Source organism: Leuresthes tenuis, unplaced genomic scaffold (assembly GCF_036924035.1).
Source record: "Leuresthes tenuis unplaced genomic scaffold, fLeuTen1.0.hap1 SCAF_11, whole genome shotgun sequence".
Classification (NCBI taxonomy): domain Eukaryota; kingdom Metazoa; phylum Chordata; class Actinopteri; order Atheriniformes; family Atherinopsidae; genus Leuresthes; species Leuresthes tenuis.
In genome coordinates, this window is record NW_027325365.1 from 17620002 (window position 1) to 17642499 (window position 22498).

The window sequence follows — 22498 nt, forward strand, 5'->3', positions numbered from 1 at the left end:
GTGAATGATCACAAGAGATTACCTGATCCCCTGAAGATAAAACGTATCAAATTCTAAGTAGGACTATTTTGTGCACAATTTCAGAGTGAAATGATGGACAGAAGTATTTTGAAAAAGCATCCCAAAGGTTTTGAGTCATCAGGTCATTTTTACCAAGCTCCAAGACTTTAACATGCTTGTCAGGGGAATGGCTTGTGCACCATTCTCATTAGTATAGTCAGTTATGCTTGTTTTAAACAGTCAAACCTTGTTCCAGCAGTCAGGAACCATGGACTCCACAAAGCAGCTGCTGGGCTCTCTGAAAATTAAAATTACTCAAAAGATTCTGTGCGATAACTACAAAAGAGGTTATCGAAATATAACTGAATATTTTCAGTTAATTGTTTCCTCAGTGCAGGCTTAACTAAGCGTGTAAATAATATCCACCATGCTTTGGGGAATTTCCCTTCCTATTTTGATAATGTAACTAAGATAAAATCCTTCAAAATGTGACTCAAAAATTGTGTTTTATCTCTTTAATACATGACACTTGATTTGACTTTGACAATTCCCTGAAAAGCTGCGAATTTAGACAATGTTGATGACAGAAGCTGACACTGCATATTCAACGATGAAACACATTTAGATCAATGTAAAAGGACGAGTTTAATTCCAGTTCAGTACATTTTAGTTTTGAAGCGGTTATTCACCCTGGGCGAATGTTATTTCGGCCAGTTTGGCGTAAGCTTCAAAGTGCCTGGAGCCCATGTAGGTGCCGAAGAAGGCCTGGAGCAAAATAACTGCCCTCATTTTATTAAAGACCGGTCTGGAGATGTCCACACAGTAGCGCAGCAGGTTGCCCTTTTCTGGCAGTGGTGCTGATGAGTACCTGGATGCAAGGCTAACGTTCAGAGGTAAGGCCATGAAGATGGGGTACAGCCCACCTCCGACCACACCAACGAGTGCACCTCGAATTGTAGAGCAGGTGGGGCAGTTCAAGTCGCCCGACAGAAGTGGTTCGATGACTGCTAAGTTGTACAGGGACCATGTTGTCAGGAACGGCAGCACAGCCATAGGCAAGCTGGAGGCGAAGCGCGCCGACCTGATGTTCAGAACCCTGCGATAGAAGCTGTTGAATATCAGTCCTGCAAGTCCGGCATTTCCCCCGATATAATAAGGTCCGTAGATGAAATGTTTCTGGTCAATGTCAGGCAGTTTCTCGAAATTCTTCATCAACATTTCAGCGATCACTGCCTGCGTGAGCGCATTTCTGGGGCCGCTCTTCTGCTCGGTGTTTTCCGACATCTTCGGAATTAATGTTTAAACCACAGGTCCTTTCTTTAGTAAACTCACTTACAAAATTGTGGTAAGGTGGTTCTTGGGGTAAAGGCAGGGCGCGGACATGTTTTACCCACAATTCAGAGCGCTCGGCGTGACGATGTCGCACCCTGAGTACAGACTGTCAGGCAGAGCTCATTTACTGTTAACTTCAGTCGAGAACGGAAAGCTGTGAGCTTGGTCCAGAGGACAACTTCCTCTGCAGTACATCACACAAGCAAAACCTAAAAGTGGGAAAAACAAAATGAAGACTTTGATGTGTACATAATGGTGATATAAGCTGTTTTCCCCTTTCAAGTTATCCTAGATGTTATATTTTCCAGAACACAGTATTTAAATGCCAATTCTATTTCGTTATAAACGAAATAACCTGTCTTTTACAATATTGCTAATTTTAATACAATATTAATCAATTCCTTGCTTTTCCGGAAAAGCAGTCTCAGAAAACATTTGCGCATCCATCTTGAAAGGGAAACGCTACTGAAGCTCCTCTTCCTCAGAAAGGAGCTCAGAACAACAATTCCCAGAAGCCATTGCAGTGGGAAGGCTTTGTTGGAATTGCGTCATCAATTTTGCTAAAGAAAGTTCTATCGTATTCGACGGAAGGTCGCCATCTTCGAGAACGAGAAGACAGAGACGATTATTGAGATTTCTTTGTTCATAATTTAAAAGTCACCGGTAATTCCGCAACTTCGATCCATATAAGTGCTAACAAAGGTAATGCATTTTCTACAGGCATCTTCTGGTATATTTATCCCTTTGAAATAGTGTTAACGTTTGCCAGTTTGCTTTCCCGAAATTCGACGCCTCAAACAACATGGCAGATATCGTGTCTGGCTAATATACCGCTGCTAACTACTATGTGTTATTTTTTTCAAGAACGTCTTTTTTTTTTTTAATGTTCGTACAGGTTGTACAGAAATTGTGTATTGTGTTTACCTCTTACAAGTTTAAATGGAAAGGCTATGTTGTCTCCAAGTTTACTTTTGTGTGGAATTTCGTAACATTATTGTCTGAACAACAGGCTGTAGGCCGCCATTTGTCGATGACCAATAATATAAAAATGCAATCTGTTTTATCTGTGCATCTCAAGGCAGTTGGCTCATTTTTTTCTGCGACTACCTAATATTTAAATTTAATATTGTAGTTTTCCAAGGTGTTTACTAGCACCTAACAACATATTTGACATAGTGCCAAGCCTTTTAAGGCCTTCAGTGAGCTTAGCCGTCGTTGAAACGTCCTTTAGGCGTTAACGTTGTTCCGCATTGTAACCCCACTAGTATCAATGTTACATAAGCTATTATCTCCGGTTCAGTGGTTGTTATGAAAATGTGATAAAGTGTTGATAGCTGCAATTTTATTTATGTATTTTTTATTTTATTTTATTTAAACTTTTTGATCCGATAAATTAAAAACATTAATGGGCAAAAACGAAGTTATTTCAGATAAGATTGGCCTTAATCTTGATGCTTACTGTTCACTTTTTCACACTTTTTACCTGGCGACATCCTCATGTTAATGCACACTTCCCTAATGTGGGAGGAGAATTTTCCTGTAAGCTCCCCTCCCCCCCTTCCTTTCATGTAACTGAAGCCATAGATGCAGCATGGTGCAATCCTTAATACATAATTGAATTTCTAGCAATTCGAAATTCAGTTGCGTTCCAGTTGTTCTAACCTTTGTTTTCCTCCTATGTCTTCCAGATGCGCCACTCCAAGCGAATGCGCTCACCAGGTGTCTGGCTCGATGAGTACAGCTGGGAAGAGAGAATGGAGTGTCGTAAACGGAGGAGAAGGGATTCACACAGCAGTGAAAGAGAGAATAAATCCAGGAAAACTCATCATCATCTCAAGATGTATGAAGGGTAAATATCAGTGTTTGTTGTGCAAAGTGCTTTATGAGAGTGTCCATTGGCTTTTGGTTTCTAAGATGTGCAGATTTAAACAATACAGCAACAGCTAAAGTGTCTTACAATCTCACCTAATGTCTCAGATATAATCAAACCTTGCATTAAATTAAAAGTGTAGTTTTGAGTTAATACTGGTAGCCCTTAAATAGAATAGAATTTATGGTGGGTAAGACTATGGTTACCTCTCATGGTTGTACTAGAAATGGCAACAGCTATCCAAGGTAGCACAAGTTTACGACTTTAGATGAGCTCGAATTTAAACTAAAAGGTCGGGTACATATATATTTTTCTGAGAAACAGTTATGTGATCGCCTTGCAAAGAACTGATACTTATCTGCTTGTTTGATCTTGGATTGTAAAGTTCACACAAAGCACCCCGTAGAGTACAGTTTACTTGTGCTTGTTTGCAGATTAACCCAACAATACTAAAGAGCTACTAGATAATTCAGTCACTGGTGATATTAAGTGTTTTATATTAGTATAGGAACCAGATAGAGATATAGGAATTATAAAATACCCTTAAGAAAGCCTGTAAAGTACCATTTCTATTATATGTGAAACACATATTGCTGTAAATCTCAAATGTACACATTTAGCTTGTCCAGTCGCTTGCCCCTAGTCTGAAATGTCGCCACCATTCTTGTGCTGATTATCGATAAAGCAATTGGAGAAGACATTTTGATAACTCAAAACGCAAATTGGCTGTTTTATAGGTTCTGGCAGTATGTAAGTTTTCTAACTGGGCACGATGGTATTTTGAAGCAATGAAGCTATATTTAGCAATGCAGTCAAATACTGATGCACCTCTTCCTGTTGAACTTGTTAAACAGCACGCCCTCTCAACTGTGTTTAATGGGGACAACTTGACAGGTCTAGTTTTTAGATGTAGCTTTTTTTCACTCGCACACCTTCTTTCATTGCACAAATCTATGCAGAGCTTTGCTGTTGTTTGCCTCAGTGAACGATAACCTCAAAGTCCTTTTCTCTGCTGTGGTTTCTGAATCTACTTAATCGGTGGTGTTACAATGTTTAGAAGCAGAAAGAGTGGGGGGGGGGGGGGGGGGGGTCATTTCCCGACCATGTTCTCATCTCTAGAGCAATCTTCATATTAACAGACTAAATGACCATCGGATATTGGTTGATTATCTGCCGAAAGTATATAGCATGTTCTGCATTACTTGTGCTATTACTTGTGAAGATTGCGTGCATAAAAGCATTGTTTTTAGATAGCTGCTGTATTTGTGCGTTGCAATTCTTACTTTCTGTGGACGTGTATATACATGACGGTCCATGCGGTCACATTAGATGTTTCAAGATCTACTCTAATTTTAATTTTGTAGAGAGGCAGACTTCTTCTTGGAAGACAGCTGATACCTTCTGGGTGCTAAGCCCCTTCGAGTTTCTTGGTCTTTTTTAGATGCTAACATGACCTGCTGGGGAGGTGTTTGCTCCACATGGTTGGAAATATGAAGTACTTAAATGTTTTAGTGGAAGGAATGTAGAGAAAAGCATAGATTTTTAGAAAATAATACACTTGTTTTTATTTTATTTTTATCTAAAAAAAAAATTTTTTTTTAGTCTTAATATTATTAGATATGTAATGACAAAGGTGCTAACTTTTGGAGAACCAACATGTATCGCAGATTATATTACGCACCACCAACTGTCAGTGCTCAGCATTTCAACTCTGCCAACGTGGCTCTGCCTCAGGGTGAATGCTTTTTAAGGAGGGCGAGTTAGAGTTGCTAAGGAGAAAGCTATATAAATATTAAATTTGTTCAAACGTGTGGAGTTACATGTTGGCTTTTATATGCTTGTAACGGGGTTATTTCTGCTGTGATAACCTGATAATAAATTTGCTCTCTGATCTCTAGCCACTTATTGAACAGGATTTGGTGTATTTAGTTGCAGTAAATCAGCATGTTGCTCATACCAAATGTTATGTAAAGGGCTCAGGGATAGGATGTCGGGGAGTAGGTGGGCCGTTAGTGCTATCCCCTCCAGTTGTCATTTTAAGGCTTGATCACGGTTAATGAACTGGGCTTTACTTTACCTGACTTTTTTTTTTTTTTTTTTTTTTAACCTGTGAACTTTGTTTGATTTCAGGCATTATCTGGAGGCCCACAGTCTAAACCAGAGGCTGGATTCTCAGGAAGAGCACACTCTAGGCTACAGTTTGGACATGGCCTGTGGCGATGACGACGGGCGTGATGATATATGCAAGGACCGAGATCTTGACTGGCACCACTACAGCAAGTCTTCTGGGCGTAGTGGGCGCAGCGGACGCAGTAGCCGCAAGCAGAGAGACAGACGACGCAGACGTAGCTACTCTCGCCACAAGTCCTCCTCGGTACGGGAACCTCCTTCTCCGCTCTTCCTCTCTTCCCTGTTTTATCACCAAATTGAATGAGTCATTATCACTGGTGTTTAGTCAATGCTAAACACGCAGTTCTCTTCCTTTTATCTCTGTTTGTCGTACTCTTCATTATTAAGCATGATTTCCAGTAATGACAAGTAGGGTAATTTTGGGCTCAGGGAATAATGGATTGTGTGAGTCTTTAGAGTTATGGACCAAATATTTGTGACGAGATGATAGTGGGCAGTCATGGGACGTGATGGTAAAGAATTAAACACTTTAGGAAGAATGAAAAAGAACTTGATGTACAAAAGAGTGTAATCAGTCAAGTTGAGTTTTTTCTGTACTACTCTGAGAAAGTCTCTCATCTGAAAATCTTGTTGCCATGTTTTTCTTCTGTAACACACACCATGTGGTGGCTGGCGCCCAATTTCTGGCGGGGCTGAATTTGCATTTGCTGCTCCGTCCATTCGCCTGGTGGTGTTACTGAACGGGCTGAATCTATCCACCCCTACACCTCCCCCCTTGGCCTGGTTGAATGAATGACGATGTCGCGTTATGGTGGCCGGGTGCTGGCTGATGGGTTATTGATGTGATGTCGGATTGCGGCGGTTCCGGTGCAGAGGAGGAGCCATCACCGCAGGAAAAGATCCAGGAGTGTTGAGGATGATGACGAGGGTCACCTCATCTATCACAGTGGAGACATGCTGAGAGCGAGATGTATAGAATATATACCTTTTTTTCCTACTGTTGTTCACACTTTGTCTCTCTCACTCTCGTTGTCTGGTTATTTCCAAACATTAAATTAGAGGCTGAGATATTTGGGCCAGTAGACTTAAAGTCTTTATTTTGTTTATTTCCTTGGTTAGCTATTTCATGTCAGTGTAACATATAAACATTTTGAGTTGTATGCCAGTGTTCAGAAGCCTGTTTTTACTAGTGTAGTCAAACAGAGGAATGTAACATGCAATGAACCAGCTAAAGGCCAGCGTTTCACTGTCAGTACTGGGTGTCTAACTTCACTTTTCTATTTTCTGTAGATGAGATTGTGTGCACTCTAGGAGAGGGCGCCTTTGGGAAAGTTGTCGAGTGCATTGATCATTCAAAGTAAGTTCTGAAGACTAAACGAGTATTTAATGAATCGTTTAATTTGTTGACTGATCTGTTTGTCGTCTTCAATGTTTATAAAAAAACATTTTTTCTGTGTGTTTCAGTGACGGGGCCCGAGTGGCTCTGAAGATCATTAAAAATATAGACCGCTACCGAGAGGCAGCTTTGTCTGAGGTAGAGGTGCTTAAACAGTTGAATTCCCTTGATGCTGCAAGGAGATAGTAAGTAACTGCGTAGTATACGCATATAAGCTCTGACCAAATGCAAAACGGTTAACCTAACAGGTTGTACAACTTGATGACCTCTGAAACGCATCTTTTTTTCAGTGCGTGTGTGCGGATGCTGGACTGGTTTGACTACCACGGTCACATCTGTATTACCTTCGAGCTGCTTGGCCTCAGTACATATGATTTCCTCAAAGAAAACAACTTCCAGCCTTTCTCTATTGAACAGATCAGGCACATGGCTTATCAGATTGTTCGAGCTGTGAAATGTGAGTAAGAAAGATGCATTGTTTGTGCACACAAAGTGCATGTGGGGGGGGGAAAGGTTGCTCTGATCTGAAATGTTTGTCATCTTGTCTTTCAGTTCTGCACAAGAACAAGTTGACTCACACAGACTTGAAGCCTGAAAATATTCTCTTCATAGACTCAGACTATGACTTGGAGTACAACCGTGAAAAGGTAGTTTTAATAAATAAGTCATACCTGCTGAAGTGATGTCATACTTAAAACACGTCTTGTGGCAGCAGCTTTGACCTTTATGTGTTTCCCCCTCAGAGACGAGATGAACGAACACTGAGGAACCCAAATGTGAAAATTGTGGACTTTGGTAACGCCACCTATGATCACGAGCATCATACCTCTGTTGTCTCAACGCGTCATTATCGTGCTCCGGAAGTTATTTTAGGTAAGCAGCTGTTTTATGGGACAGCATTAAGGCTTCACAGACATTGCTCAGAGGTTTATTTAGTTTACGTTTTGTCTTCCAGACCTGGGCTGGGACCATTCCTGTGACATCTGGAGTATCGGCTGTATACTTATTGAGTATTACCTCGGAACTACGCTCTTCCAGGCAAGTGGCAGCAGAGAACATAATTCAGCAAATTCCTCTTGCATTTACTGTAGTGTTTATTTTCATTTGTATGTTTTATTTTTTAGACTCATGACAGTAAAGAGCATCTTGCTATGATGGAGAGAGTCCTTGGCCCCATCCCCCCAAACCTCCTGGAGAAAACAAAGTAAGGCTCCGTGTATAAACTGCACAGTAAAAACTAATTTCTGAAAATGGGATCATTTAAAATGTTGTTTGTTGAATGCGTCTTATATTTCTGCATTGTGTTGTATTTTTGTCTCAGAACAATTTGGCCCTGATAGTGCTTTATAAACGTGTTTATTTACATTGTTTCACATATTTCCAACATTGATCAAACCCATAGAAATGCCACTCCATAATAAAGCTTCAAATGATTCTATTCTGCGAAAGCAATACAGGTTTAGTTTTTGCTCTATTTGCATTATGGTACAGCAAGTCACCGTGGAAATAGTCATTTTCAATGACTGCTGAGCTACAACATGATTGAATTTGGCACCGAACGATAGCTTCAGTTAGCTTTGACTCATTTAATGTTAGCTGATGCCTTGCATCTGTCTGATTTAGAATTAAATTAATGATACTTGAATAATAGTTGGATACATTACCTCGTTTAAAAGGTGATTCTGTGTAAGATTGAAATAATTGTTGTTTGTATAGGAAACGGCGATATGTTCACCGAAGCAAGCTGGACTGGGATGTTCACAGCTCTGCTGGGAGATATGTCAAGAAACACTGCAAACCCCTCAAGGTAAGAGAAAAGTGAACTTTATGTACAATCAAATCCAAAGCGGCAGCAGTCTGAGACCACATGCATCCACATGGGCAGAATCTTAAAAACTCTCTTAAGATCTAGATAAGACGGGAGATGAATTATTCCAGAATTGGACCATTTCCCACATATGGCAAACATTTTAATGCTCGTCCATCAGTTGCTTTGAGTGATTTGTCCCCTAAATGTACCAATCGGATAACTGACTTGGCACAGGTAACAAGATGTTTATCAAATGTGATGAAACGCAACTACAAACGGGGCCAAAACTCTGTTTTATTGCTAGTTAGCACTGTGATGATCAGTTCATAAGTAATCCAAAACATCCTCTGATCTGGTAGTTACTGGCACAAATGTCTGGAATCCTTCAGAAAACCAAAATCCTGAAAGGCTAATAAATAATCCTGCTGTTCTCTCACATTACAGGAATATGATGGTCACAATGAGATTTGAGTGACATCTTCTCAGTGAAGATTAGTTTTTTTAAAATTCCCTGTTGTTTAATTAGACTGGCTCAAACAAATAAACTGTCAAAAACTTTAAATCGTCTGTCCTTCCCCCATCAGCATTACATGGTGTCTAAAGATGATGACCACCGACAGCTTTTTGACCTGATAGAGAGGATGATGGAGTACGACCCAGTGAAACGCTTCAGCCTGGAGCAGGCCCTTCACCATCCGTTCTTCTCCTGCTACAACAAGAGCAGCGGCAAGAAAAGCAGCAGCAAATGAGGCTGAACTCCTGAAGCATTAAGCCTCTGGCCTGCACCCTTGGTCTGGGCCTGTCTGTCAGCCTGACATTTATCACAGTGCTCTGTACCAGGTTGTACTCCCGACTCTCCAGGAGAGATGTACTCTGACTGCATCAGTCACTGTTCTGCTTTGCTTTGTGTCCTGTCCACTACACCAGAGTTTTAAGACCCCCTCATTAATAAGTTACTTAATTTGCTACGTTTTGATGTAATGAATCCCCACGCTACAAGTAATATCTATTTATTTGCTGTTGTAATTTGAATTGTTGCATCTTGGCATAAACTGGTGGAAGTTTTTTTTTTTTTTCTTTTTTTTTTTTTTTTTTTAACTACAAGTCCAGCGTGTTTTTGTTTTTTGTGTTCTCTCTAAGCATTGTGAAGTAGGTGATGAGCACCAGTAATTCAATGAGAAGATCTTGATCTCTGATCAGTCTTGCTAGTACATTGTTTGAGAGTGTAAATCTATATAAGAAAAATGTGTTGCAGGCAGAAAACTTGTAAATAGACTTTGTTCATATGATTCTCTTTTCCACTGAATGGTTATGTAATTTTTTTGCAGTATCTTATGTCAATAAATGTGACATCTGAAAGAACTGCGTTCTGGGAAGTTTTGTTCAACTTGGTGCTGTGTTGTGTTTTGTCCACGTGGGGGCGCCTTTACGTTTCCACAGAAGGGGGTGATCATCTGAGACCGTCTGTGTGAAGGCATCAACTTCGGTGCTTTATTAATACTGATCACAGTAAAACTGGTATCGAACGGATTTTCATTGACGTAATTAAAATTATGGAAATATGTGTAAAGTTTAGTCAGTTATGAAGACTTCATCCGAGCACGTGGATAGAGTTAAATCGTCTTTATTTTTTGACGTTTTGTAAGAGTCGCCGTTAACGTTATATGCGCGTTAACTTTTACTGAACTTTTACTTTTACGCCCACTTGAAATGTTCTATACTTGAATTTGGAAAGTCAGTAGTTTTAAGATAATGTATAATATAATCAGAAGAACATCGGAGTGTATCCCGTTAACAATTAAGCAATATTTTCATTAATATACGCAGTTTCCTGGTAAATATCAGTGTGAAGTTGGTTCGTGGTGGAAAAACGAGATGCAGGAGCTCCAGCATAATCATGACTTGATGATCCTGAAAGCGATTACAACTTGAACGGGTCTGTTTCACACCCACCTGTCAATCTGCAGCCTCCCACGTGGTCAGCAGGGCGGGCGCCTCTCAACTTGTTGAATGCGCAACCTTCGGAGGGCAAACTGGCTCCATCGCTTGCATTTGTACATCTCTATAGGATACTCCCCCACAGAAAACTCCGACCTGACAATCTTCCCGTTTGCATCCAGATTACTCCCATCTGCGCGTGGTGTAAACCCCGCGCGCGTCTGCTGCCTCTTTTCCCAAGACCAATTTAAGACTGAGCTTTGAAGCCCGAGGCAACTGTGCTGTTGTGTTTTAAAGGTGCGCTGTTTAGTTAATTCACGGACCAGCGCTACAGCGTGGTGGCGAGACTGGTTAAACAAAAGGAGATACTTTTTTTTTTGTTTCATGTCCACCGAGTTGACTTTAAAGCAGGATCACAGCATGGATACAACCAGCAACTATATCGGGGAAAGTAAGCCGGTGTGTCAGTGTGCCCCAAAGTCCGCGGTTCAGCGGTGGCTGCCAGGTTTTCCCATCGCTCTCTGCTTGCTGATATCCCTGAGCTCCATCACCGTGAGTCTGCTGATGAGCTTCAAGACCTACCAGCTGGAGAACCGACTGCAGATGGAGATGGAGAAAGCGTCCATCTTTCAACCCCTGCACAGGTCTTTTCAAAACGAGGATGGGGCCCTCATTTCAGAACTGAGCACTCCAATAGGGAAGTTCGTCGAAGAGGTACAATACAGTCCGTTCTGAATTGAATTAACAATTACTTGTTGTCGCTGATAAAAGCGGGTTACGTCTGCTCGCCTGTGCGTAAACCGTGCGTAAAACAGGGAGCATGTGATTTGAGGTTTGCAAATGTCTTGTCACTTTTTGGAATTTGTATCTTGCATATTTTCCTTTAAAAGTGAATTTTATATAACAGTCTTAAAGCATGAATTGCTCACGCAGCTGCCCACTCTGTAAGGTTTGGCACCACTAATAATAGAAATCAACCAGTGTTTAGAAAATGAATTAGCGCTGCACTAAAACCAGAGGGATTATGGCCTGATAGCTGTTATTAGTGGTCGCTGAATTATTTCACTTTCAGTGTTCGTGCATTTAACTGGTTTTCTCACACACACAATGTGCTCTTTGTGTCTTTGCAGAAAGTGGCGGCTCTGATTCCGAAATTGCGGACAGCCAGGGATGTCGGTCATGAATGCTCCTGTCCTCCAGGTACCCGTCTCTGTTCTTTAGAGCCACAACTTCCAAAAACATACAAACAAAAAAACAAACAAGACATCCAAACTTAGTATAATAGCAGCTAAAAAGATTCTGCGCAGGTTTGTGAAACCAGTTTGTCTGCTCCCGATGCTTTTGCCAGCCGCCCTCATGTTTGAACATATGTGTGCTCTTTTTTTTCCTCGTGAGTTCTGTTATGCCCCCTACACAGAACTAAAGGGCTCACGCTGGACGTCGCAAAACACACTGATGTTCCGAGTGGTGCGCCCTGTGGTCACAGTACGGGCCCTGCGCAGACAAGAGGGGGGATGCTCTCTTTAATAGACGGAGGAGCAGGCGTGCCAGGATTGGCCACGTTTGGCTCGCGGTGTTCATTACGAGGCTTTTGATAGTTCCCGGGGAGGAGAACAGTGTGTGATCCTCATCGTGTTACACACACAGTCCTCCTTTATGCGTATGGATTTCAGAAAGATGCTGTTTCTTTCATTGGAAGTTAAGTTGCCATGTGGAGTGATCTACAAGCTGAGAGGTGCCCGAAAACACTCGTAAAGCCTGAGCTTCAGTCAGAGTGACCTGCTGACCAGCTGTGTATTAGATAGTTTACATATTTTACATGACCTATGGAAGGGGAAGTTGTGCTTTATTGAGCAGAATATTTTGGCTTGTAGCAACAGGATGTGAGTGTGTGTGTGTGTGTGTGCTTGTGTTATCAAAGCTCACATTCAGACATTCCAGTTTAAACACACTTTTAAGTAAGTGACAAGAAGTTGCACTTACAGATTTCCTTCTTAATGTCTCTGAGTGAGAATAACTCTGCAACAACCCAATCAAATGGAAGCATTCACAAGGGGAATTTTTGGCACACTGTCCGCACACTGTTTTCCAGTCTGATGTCTGGTGTGTCACGAGAGCAGGTTGACTCTTGTCCGGAGTCGAAGCATTTCTCTCAGATGAAACTTGATTTATTTACTTCATTGCTTCGTATTATTAAGACTCTATTCAGTTTTCCCCGTCAATTTTACAGAGCTGCTGAGCTCTCATATTGTGCACTGAAACACAATCCCTTTGCAACTATTCGGAGGTCTATTTAAAGTTCTATCTTTTCAGTTTCTGGTCTGGAGATGTGGTTTTTGTGTTTGGTGAAAACAAAAGGCTCTGTTGTTTTTTTTGCAGCTTTGATGCAACTGAATGCTTGTGGGCATTTTTTACATGTCTTAGCAATTAGATTGCTCAATGCATGCTTGTCATGTGCATCCTTGCGAGACAGTTTGCAGTTCATATCACAGTGCCATGCGGTTCCGTGAGTTTCTGTCCCTGAGCCTTTGAGGGGCCGACAGAGGCTCCTCTCCCAAACACGACGTTGTAAGAGGAGACCGCTCCTCTCCCTTTAGCACTAACTCTCACCACCTGATACTTGAATCTTTTCCCACTGGGATCACAAGCCGAGGTATTTCTGCCCGTGTGTGTGTGAGAGAGAGAGAGAGAGAGCCACACTACCACGCAGCATGAGTGGCATGTCTGCCATTAAAGCTATGCCCTCCACAACAGGGTGCTCACCTTTCAGCGTGCACAACGGCGAGGGCACCAACAGGGGGCAGCACTTCCGCAGCTGCCCTGATAATGATGAGGATGAATTTCTTTTATTGACGCTACTGACTGATAATGTTCACCGAATAAGAGGAAAGTACTTTCAAGTCAAAGCCCTCTGGAGTAGTCACTGCTGGACCAGAGGCGACACTGTCTGTAAACATGTATTTGATCCCGGGCTTTGACAGAAGGAACATTCAACCCATGTGTCCTCACATTGTGACAGTTTTATGCTCACAGATACAATATGGCCAGCAGTCGTTAAGTCTTAGGCAAACTGTCACTGAAAACGTATCTGCTTACAAGCTTCAGGTGTTTGCAGTTAACACCCACCCGCTCCCTCAACTAACACACACACACACACACACTTGCATGTAGTAAGCTTGCCACACATACATTCATGCATGCATTCATTAGTAACAGTTGCGCACCTCTGTGGTACGAGCAGTAATTAGAATCATGTGGGGGCTGTTTGCGGCCCATTTAGGGGGAGTGTATTGTCATCTCTTTAATGAACTGTTTCACAGGTCTGATACCCAGATAGTGGGTACAAAGTCTGCCCGCCAGTATCCTCTGTTATAGCTCTTCCATTATGAGGAGTTGCAGTTTGTCTTCTGTGACTGTAAACTGAAGATCTTGGAGTTTTAACAGTTGCTTACAATCAATCACAAGAGTTAAGCTTTTGGAATTGTCTTGGACTTTCAAAAAAAGGTTCTTGATTATGTTGTTTTTGGTTGATTGATTTGGGATTGTCTGCTGTAGGCTGTTTACAAGTTGAGAGACTTTGAATGTGTCTTGTCATGGTTGAGACTGAGATCATTCACTGTCTGTCGTGCATCAAAGTCGTTGGTGCTGGTGAACATGAGGCCAAGAGATCAGGCGTCCTGCTGTGCAGTCAGATCCATTTCCATCAGATAAGAGCTCATTTGCAAACTAAGCAGGGACACAGCCCCCCATATTTGTGTGTTTGGGTTTATGTATATAATTGAGAGAGCATGTTCACAGCAGGGCTCCTTTTAACATGTACATATACCGACAAAAAAAAAAATAAGAAAACGACTGCTTTCGTGTTTTATAGTATCTCCAAAGTCCCATATTTGTGTGGCCTGATCATTATACGTCCATGCAGTCTGCAGCATTGTGATGTCTGAGTAAGCTGAGAAGTACACTACCACCTCTTGTGCGAAAGCCCTCAGCAGCCTACTGGTGTTAACCAGCCCGTCTGGGGATCAACCTCTCACCTCGGAGGCAGAGGGGAAGCCGCACGCTCTCCCTGCACGGCATCCTGCTCTCCCACCTGGAGGAGGAGACGGGGGAAATCCAGCTTTTGTGAGATGGAGACCCACGAAAAAGGGCAAACCCCCCCCCCAGGGCAGCATTTTGTTTTTAAAGCCATAATAAATCGGACAGGAAGCTCGTAGCTACCTGTAGGCCCACAGCCTTTCGCCACAGGAAGAATACACAAGGCATATAAGATCCATTAATGGCCATTTTAAAACAATAACCACAGGAAATTTGTCTGCATTAGTAGCCTTTTTAAAAAAAAAAAAGATTTGTTTCACTGTGGGCTGTGGCAACATTAAAACGCTCCACCAGAGCACATACCTAGCTCCATGTGTGTGCACGTTTACTCTGTATTTCTATGGGCACGCAGCGGTGTGTTGTGTGAGCATGTGTTTGTTTTGATGTCAGCAGGCGCGGGCTTTAGTGTGCGTCTCATAGAGACTGACTGCGTCGCTTTAAATTCACGGTGATTGAAGCCAGTTATGAGAAGGGTATCCTGTGGCAGAAAATCCAGGTGGCTTTATTGCTTTATGCTGCGGGAGGAAGGGGATTTCAAACTGGGGAGTAAAATATACAATCTTTAAGATACAAAATACTTTCTACCTTGCCGCTGTGGAGTCGAGTAGGTCCTGCTTACAGATTAGAGTTGGTCTTTGGGACGTTTTCTTCAGTGTAAACTTTAAGAATCATACATGCAGTTTATTCAGATTTTTAGTGTAAGAATTGTTGTTTCACATACTGTACGTCTTCTGGAAGTCGTGTTTTTTTGCTCAAAACTTTAGGTGGGGAAAAATTGGAAACTCTGTCTAGACAGTTTCATTTAGCAAATGTGGGGATTTGATGGACACTGTCAGGAAGGATGTTGCTTCCCCTCAAATCTTCCTGCTTTGTATTTTGTGCCTCACTGCAGACTACAGATACCACACATGTCATATATCCAGCAGCTGTATAAGCTTTGTCTCCTCGGGTTACATCTGCCTCTCAGATGATGTGCCTGTGATTCTCTTCTGGTCACTGCGAGAGGGAAATAAAAGTGAGTGACTCCTCTTGATATCTTGTTCTTATTTGGACGATTTTGAAGTGGTCTCGGTTTATTTGAAGGAGGAAAGGGGAATGTTGCCTCTTGAATAGCTGGAGATATTTGGTTTTGGAGATGGATGTATCTGTATCGCTGATGTATCTGTAACGTTCTCCACGACTGAGAGAGAACACTCTGTCTAAATCCAATGCTAAGTTTGTGTACAGTGACTCTGACTCGGCTCTCAACAACCAGTTACTATAATGGAGTCTGTGGGCGTTTCATAGACATCATACAGACATCATTCTCAAGTCTTTCCTTTAAGAAGTCTCAAAATTCTACTAAAAAGGAAGGAGGTGAGGTGTTTTCTTTTCACTCCTGAGTTAATTCTCAGTTCACAACACAACAACCCGTTGGAAAAACTCGTCTGATTCTGGGTCGGTTCAGGTAGAAGGATCAGTTGTAACATCAGGGCTTATTAATTGTCACACCTTTCACATCACTAGCCAGGCTTTAGTTAGCTAGCTACACCTCAGCATCACCGGGCTTGATTATTGAGATACAGTTGATATCTACATAAAAGACATTGTGTGTTGGTTTGATGTCATAACATGTTTATCTCCAACAAAACACTTAGATTGAACAAAGATAAGTTTGAACCTAATCACAGCAGCTGTAACCTGCTCCAGGTGGGATGCGGGTGTATCGGCTCCTGCCCACTGGTTTAGCCACAGTATGCACACTACCCACCCACACAGAAACAACTTACATACCCCTCCCGCCTCTGCCTCTCATCAGCCTTCTTATTAGAGTTAGCTTTGTCAAACCACAGTGTTTAACAGCGGGGACGACATTCTTCCTTTTGGAAAATAAGCAGCTGGACACAGACCGGCCAGTTGGGAGCCCCAGGAAGGCCCACTAGGACCTCAGGAACACTGAGAGGAGAAAAGGGCCAGGCACCACAGCCCAAGACTTACGGAAGACACACAACAGCCAGTGTGTTTAATTCACAGTGAACATTGCTGGATGCAATTATCTGCTGACACGTTATCTTATTAGCTCTAAGAATTGATTGGCGTCCCTACAAGCAGGAGGGTATGTTGAGTGAGTCAAAGGGGAAAACACAGATTGTGATTTCTTTTCTTTTAAAAGGATTTTGAATCCACATGTCGATGTTTGAGAATCATATTTTAGGCGGTGACCTCTTGGCTGGGAGTGAGAACACTTCATTCCAAATCGAGCCAGTTGTTGAGCACCGGCAATGTGAGGGCATGTTTATATTTATGTCATTGTCTTTTTACAGGACCGTCAGAGAACTCAGGAAGTCCACTTTTCTCATGCGCTGCAGCTCCTTATAGTGGTGCAAGGCCATAGAAACAGGAGTCGTTCCTGTACACAACAGTGACATAAACACGGACGAGTGTTGCTTAATGCACAACCTCTGGTGTGATTGAAATTCCATGATTGAAATGTTTTTAAATTCCAAAAATTTGGTTTAGTGGGAACCATAACTTCCTTCTTGTCTTTTAGTTCAAAGCTAAAATCCTAATTTAGATGAATTTACTCATGATTATGTAACACAACAACTCTTTCAAAACAATGTGAATTTATTGGTCCCTTTTTTTTTTTTTTGTCTTTTCAACTTCAGATGATTTTGTTAAACTTTGAACAAACAAAAACAGATGTTTCAGAAAAGAGAGTAATGCCGAAATGCATCGGTGGAGTTTGATGAAAAACACACAGCCGCTGGTCAAGAGTCTTACAGACAACACTGTAGTGTTTATGGCCGTAACACCCACCTCGCAAACCAGTGGAGGTCTACGGTGCAGACAGGAGCCCCAGGTCACCTGTCGAGGTGTGCGCTGAAGATACAGGGAGTAACCCTCTGCAAGCTCAAGGGTGAGCAACTGCATGTAGGCCAGTGGTGGAGCAAGAGGCGGAGCTAATTAGCTCATTTCCGTGTTAGATTTGGCAAAAGTGCAGAGTTAGAGCGGAGCCAATTTAAGGCACGAAGGGATCATTTTCGAGGTGACAAAAAATTGAAAATGTGTCGTTATGATGACAAGAGATGAGTTTAATCATTGCCAGCAGACGGTGCTTAATTAATTCCACCTAGAAAAATATTTACACTCGTCATCTCAAATGAGGCCTCACTCATTTGAGATGCACACCACATCAAAGTACACTGGGATTTAGGAGAAACTTTGATTTGTTTCGTTTCACACAGTAACACTTTGTGTGATGCACACGATCTCCAACCACTGTTTGTTTTCATCAGGCGACAGTGAGCCTCAGAAGGATCGAGTGGTGCGTTAAACCACAGGGGCGTTCTTTAAGAGCTTCACCACAAAATTATCAATGGTGACTTTGGAGCTGTTAACTTAGCGTTATTTTTATTCTTTTTCTGAAGGAGCAATCTCGTCAGAGCATAATGGGACGTTAGATTGCAGTAGATCAAATAACTTTTTATGATGTAAAGTTTTTTTAAGAGTATGAAACAGACAAAAGCCAGATATTAGTTGTTGTTTTTTTTTTTAAGAGACCGCCAACTTTGGGTAGTTTGGTATTGTAGTCTTTTTTTAGGTTGTTTTGATCCTTTTAAAAACCCAACTCCCTCTTTTCTCTTAAAAATAGCTTGGGTAAATTGCCCTTAAATAAAGTAGAGGGCCACAATAGAGTTCCTGAATATCTTAAATAATCAGCCAGTGTAAAAATATTTTCATTTTCTCAGGGAAGGCGTATTTTCATGAGCTAGAGTGGTCTTATGCGTGGGAGTTACAAGGGCCGACGGAGCTGTGTTGAGCAGATGTAGCACCAAATGTGGAAACTATTAGGACGTTTTCTTCAATTATCACAAGTGGCAGGTGACAAGGTGAATAGCCTTTTAATGGGCGAGCAGACACACTCTTTAATACCACCAGGTGGTTGGCTGCACCGTGACGTTGAACCATTTCTCTTCTTGATGTAGGAAACTTGTTTAATCGTGAGTTCAGAGGGAGGATCTAAAATGTAAGTAGTCTGGTCATGCAGTCTTCAGATTGTGTTTTCAGAGGATTTTGTCTCTCCTTGCATAATCCTCCATACCTGTGAAGTGTGCTAACAGGCTGCGATTGCATCCCCGGTTAAGATGTCCACCTTGGACAAAATCCCTCAGAAATTAGTTTCCAGTATATATTTTGGCGTTCACAGCCCAGTTATTGTATCAGGAATGTGGCAGCTGAGAGCAGCTGCAGGATTGGACTTCTACAAGCACACCTGGATTTATTGGGCAGATAGCATCTCTAGAGAGTTGGATCAGAGGTTGTATATCTTTCCATCCCTCTCAGACTCAAGAAGGTTACATTAACAATCGGGACATCTCTCTTTGGGAACTGTGGGGCGTAGCTGGAGGTGTGAAACAGAACTTAGGTGATCCAGATGGTCTCAGTATGCAGAACGCGCTCCTGCCTGATGTAAATGCTCCTGGATGGGCTCGTCACTCTCCCAGCACCTTTTTAATGAGAGAAGGGCTCGTAAAAATGGGCCCGAAACCTTTGAACAAGCCCTCAGCATTACTGCTGCATGTTATTCTGTCGTGGCAGGGCAACAAGGCCATGGAAGAGTGGAGTGCAAGATAGCTCTCAGCAACTTAACACCACTGCTTTGGGGTGTATTTACCCATGTCAGGCCTGTTTTCTCTCTCCGTCTGACCTTATTTCATATATGTCTGTCACTTTCTAACTTATTTTCCTTTTCTCCCCTCGTGTTGGCTCAGTTTCTCATGGTGCAGCCTTTTTTTTCTCCTCACGCTCATCTGTATTTATGATTTCAGGAGTGTATATGTTGCACAGGATCTGGGATCGGGCTGACCTGAGACTGCTGTACATCCACAGTGGGTCAGTCTGTTCACTGGTTGTATACATTAGCCCAAAGTTCAACCAGGAGTGACGTGGGGGAGGGTGGAAATGGTTATCTCACTCACACACCGTAAACAGTCAATGAAATGATGCAAGGGGAGTCCCACGGGGTAAGATGGTAGTCCATCAGGTGTGTACAGCCGCCAGACACAGGAGCAAAGGCTTGGAACTGGTAGATATTGTGAGATGCAAAACTCATGAGTGGATTACAGGCCTCATGAGTGAAAAGTTTGTGGGGGAAGCTAAGCGAATAATTTGGTGTTATGCCTTTAGGCAAAATGAGACAAACACACCTCAAAGAAGAAAACCTCAAAAGGCAAAATCGAATCAACTAAGATCTACAGCTGCTGGGCTCTCATGTCTGCAGCCATATGTAAAACATCTACGGCTCAACACAGAACCACAGTAGCTGCAGTTAAACTATCAACATCACTGCGCGTCTTGAGGTTTCTCTCCACTGATTTGTAGACTGTCATTTACCCTCAGTTCAAATGTCTGCACACAACTGTAATAGTGCTACACTAGAATTACTCTGTCCAGCTGGATTATGATCACTCTTTAAGCTTGGGTTGAGATCTACATGGACAAGTCTCATCTTCACGTGTTCCTCCAGTTCTCGAGAGGTTTGCCAACAGGTTTGCCTGCCTCCGGTGTCGCAACAGTGCGATAATGACCGCGCAGTGATGCCGACTTGCTGCCATTAAAGAGAAACACTTCGTTTCTGTCGAGAATGTTGTCGCTGCAGCCGCTGATCGCTGTGTAGCGGCAGAGGCCAGATGGAGGCACATATGGGGGCAGTGGGGATATTCTGAAACACAGAGAGCGGCACATGCTGAAGCTGTTTGTCGGTGTTCCATCTGTTTTCTACATACAGAGCACACACTGGTGTGCGTTTTATTTTGGCGACGTGTGCCTGCATGTTGGCTCACTTTGCACGTGTTGTAGTTCTCATTCGTGAGCGTGTGTGTGTTCCTACATCTCTGCAGACCATCCAAGAGCCCATCTCCTCTATAGGGACTTCTTATCTGCATATTTGCTGTTCCACTCAAGAATCATCATAAAATCAGTCCTGAGTGCATTTTGGAAGCCAGGAGAGTATATCACAGATGTCCAGTCAGCTTGGGTTACACATGAAATATCTTGGTTGAACATATGGACAATCTATCAAATCTACCATCTTTTTCCTCTCTTTCTCTCATTTACTCTCTGCTTGCATCCAAATTTTGTTCCCCCTACTTTCTGTTCCTACCTTTTTCGGAACACATCTGGTCTTTCTGGACAGTCAACAAACGACGCACCTCTCTCACACACATACAGCCGGTTGTAGGTAGAAAGCCAAAGGTATTGAAACATTAGACGCGTGTAAATGTGCTCTAATGATTGTGTGCAATTAAGCACGTCTCTTGTTTGTTTTTTTTTCTGTCACACTTCACAAGTTCGAGTGCCGCAAGCTCATTCAAATATACAGCCAGATGCATGCACACATTTATGTCACTCTTTTCCTTGCTGTTAATACATCTTAATGCACTTTTAGAAGTGAGCAGACCCCTTTTGGTTTTGTTTATTTACTTGGAGTGTTTTCTAACGTCCATGTGGTTCTGATTGTGTGATTTGGAACCAAGACAAAGAAAGGGATGTGTGGGGAGAATCGAGAGCGGCGGGAGGAAGCAACAGAGAGACTAATGTGTGCAATGTGATTTTGATGAATGGAATTCAAGATATATGTGAGGTGTACAGATGGAATCCAATATTACAATTCATTTCACTGTCTTTCTGTCACTGTAAATTGTACAACAGCTTGCCTCACATAGCGAATATGGTGTTACTGCAACACTATTGTGGGGTGCAGAACTGCCTGCTCAGCCTCAAGCCCCATATGATTCCTTTTACGTTCTAAAGAAAGAGCTTGTTTAACCACAAAACTATGTACACAGGACCCTAACTTCCGAAATTGGCCCTTAAATTGGAAACTTATTTATAACACACAACAGGCCAATAAGTAGACCTACATCAAGCTGCTCATCATAAAACATGTTGTTTAGTATTCACAGCCAAACCACCGGTGCAAAGTACTTCTCTAACATGGTTTTAACTGGGAAAATTGGCTCAAGATACAGTTCAATTTTTTTCAGAGGGATGAAAAGAAATCTGACGCCTGCAGGAGAACACTGCAATTATTCAAATTAGCAGAGATTTGTGATTTTCTATGGTGTGAGGCAACAAGATGGGAGACAGAGTTTCTGACATCTTTACTCAATCTGTATTTTACAGAAGAGCTGATTTATAAGATGCTTACTCTATGAGTAACACCAGCCCGACCACTGCAAACTGATTAACTGCAGGGATGCTTGCAATACTCAAAAATGACAAATCCTGCATTCCTTTCAGCTCCTGAAGCACATTTGTGTTGCACTGCTGCTTTGCTGGTTAGTTAGGGCTGTCTGCCTGTAAACTTATTAACTTCATGCACTTTGTCCTGCTGGTTGAAACTCCTGCATGAACTTGCAGCCATACCCTTTATTCGTTTTTCTCCTTTGTTTGCTTTCTCTTGAGACAGCACTAAACATGAGAAAACTTGGCCGCTCAGCCCTCTTATTTTCAGGTTTTGTCTGATATATTTGACACGCTTGTGAATTTTTAGAGTCTCTTTCTTACTGCTGCCTGTCTTTCTGTGCAAACATCCTCCCATGATGAGGCTAACTACTGCAATTCGCAGAAGATCCTCCATATTGCAGTTATACTTTATAGTTTTTCAAAAGCACAGACTGACTTTATGGACGGCATTTCTACCTGGCATTTATAAGAAACAGGTCTCCTGCTGGGCCTTTTAAACAAACAGATGTCTTGGAGACATCTTTCTTGGCAAAAGAATGTCCTGCTGATTTATTTGAGGCAGATGTTTTGATCAAATCAGACAGACATGACAGTAAGTCAGTCTCGAACAGTAAGTAATTTGCTTGGCGAATTAGCTGATTTTATTTGGTCTGATCGTGCTTGAACTTTTTCACTTTCACAATATCTGCATTTCTGT

General features: G+C 42.1%; 3 protein-coding genes across 5 annotated transcripts in view; 2 read left to right on the plus strand and 1 right to left on the minus strand.

The window, feature by feature from the left end:
* Window positions 1–501: 501 nt before the first annotated feature.
* On the minus strand, window positions 502–1395 carry tmem126a (transmembrane protein 126A). The gene has a single exon (XM_072396441.1). It carries the CDS (start codon window positions 1282–1284, stop codon window positions 682–684), a length of 603 nt encoding a protein of 200 aa, XP_072252542.1. The 5' UTR covers window positions 1285–1395; the 3' UTR covers window positions 502–681.
* A 498-nt stretch (window positions 1396–1893) lies between these two features.
* On the plus strand, window positions 1894–9900 carry LOC140318154 (dual specificity protein kinase CLK4-like). Of its 3 annotated transcripts, none has more exons than XM_072395853.1 (13): window positions 1895–2034; window positions 3021–3181; window positions 5333–5576; window positions 6206–6302; window positions 6623–6689; window positions 6797–6913; window positions 7019–7185; window positions 7281–7375; window positions 7472–7601; window positions 7684–7766; window positions 7853–7932; window positions 8445–8535; window positions 9123–9900. In XM_072395853.1, the coding sequence occupies exons 2-13, from the start codon at window positions 3021–3023 to the stop codon at window positions 9285–9287; spliced, it is 1497 nt and encodes a 498-aa protein (XP_072251954.1). In that variant the 5' UTR covers window positions 1895–2034; the 3' UTR covers window positions 9288–9900. The 3 variants fall into 3 exon arrangements, with proteins under 3 accessions (XP_072251956.1, XP_072251954.1, XP_072251955.1); XM_072395854.1 differs by having other exon boundaries at window positions 3021–3172; XM_072395855.1 differs by lacking the exon at window positions 9123–9900 and having other exon boundaries at window positions 1894–2034; window positions 7853–7938; window positions 8450–8529.
* Window positions 9901–10405: 505 nt separating this feature from the next.
* Window positions 10406–22498, plus strand: part of col23a1b (collagen type XXIII alpha 1 chain b) — a 119643-nt gene continuing 107550 nt past the window's right edge. Inside the window, exons 1-2 of the mRNA XM_072395856.1 lie at window positions 10406–11190; window positions 11607–11676. Coding sequence (XP_072251957.1) covers window positions 10861–11190; window positions 11607–11676 — 400 coding nt within the window. The 5' untranslated portion in view covers window positions 10406–10860. The remainder of the gene's footprint in view (window positions 11191–11606; window positions 11677–22498) is intronic.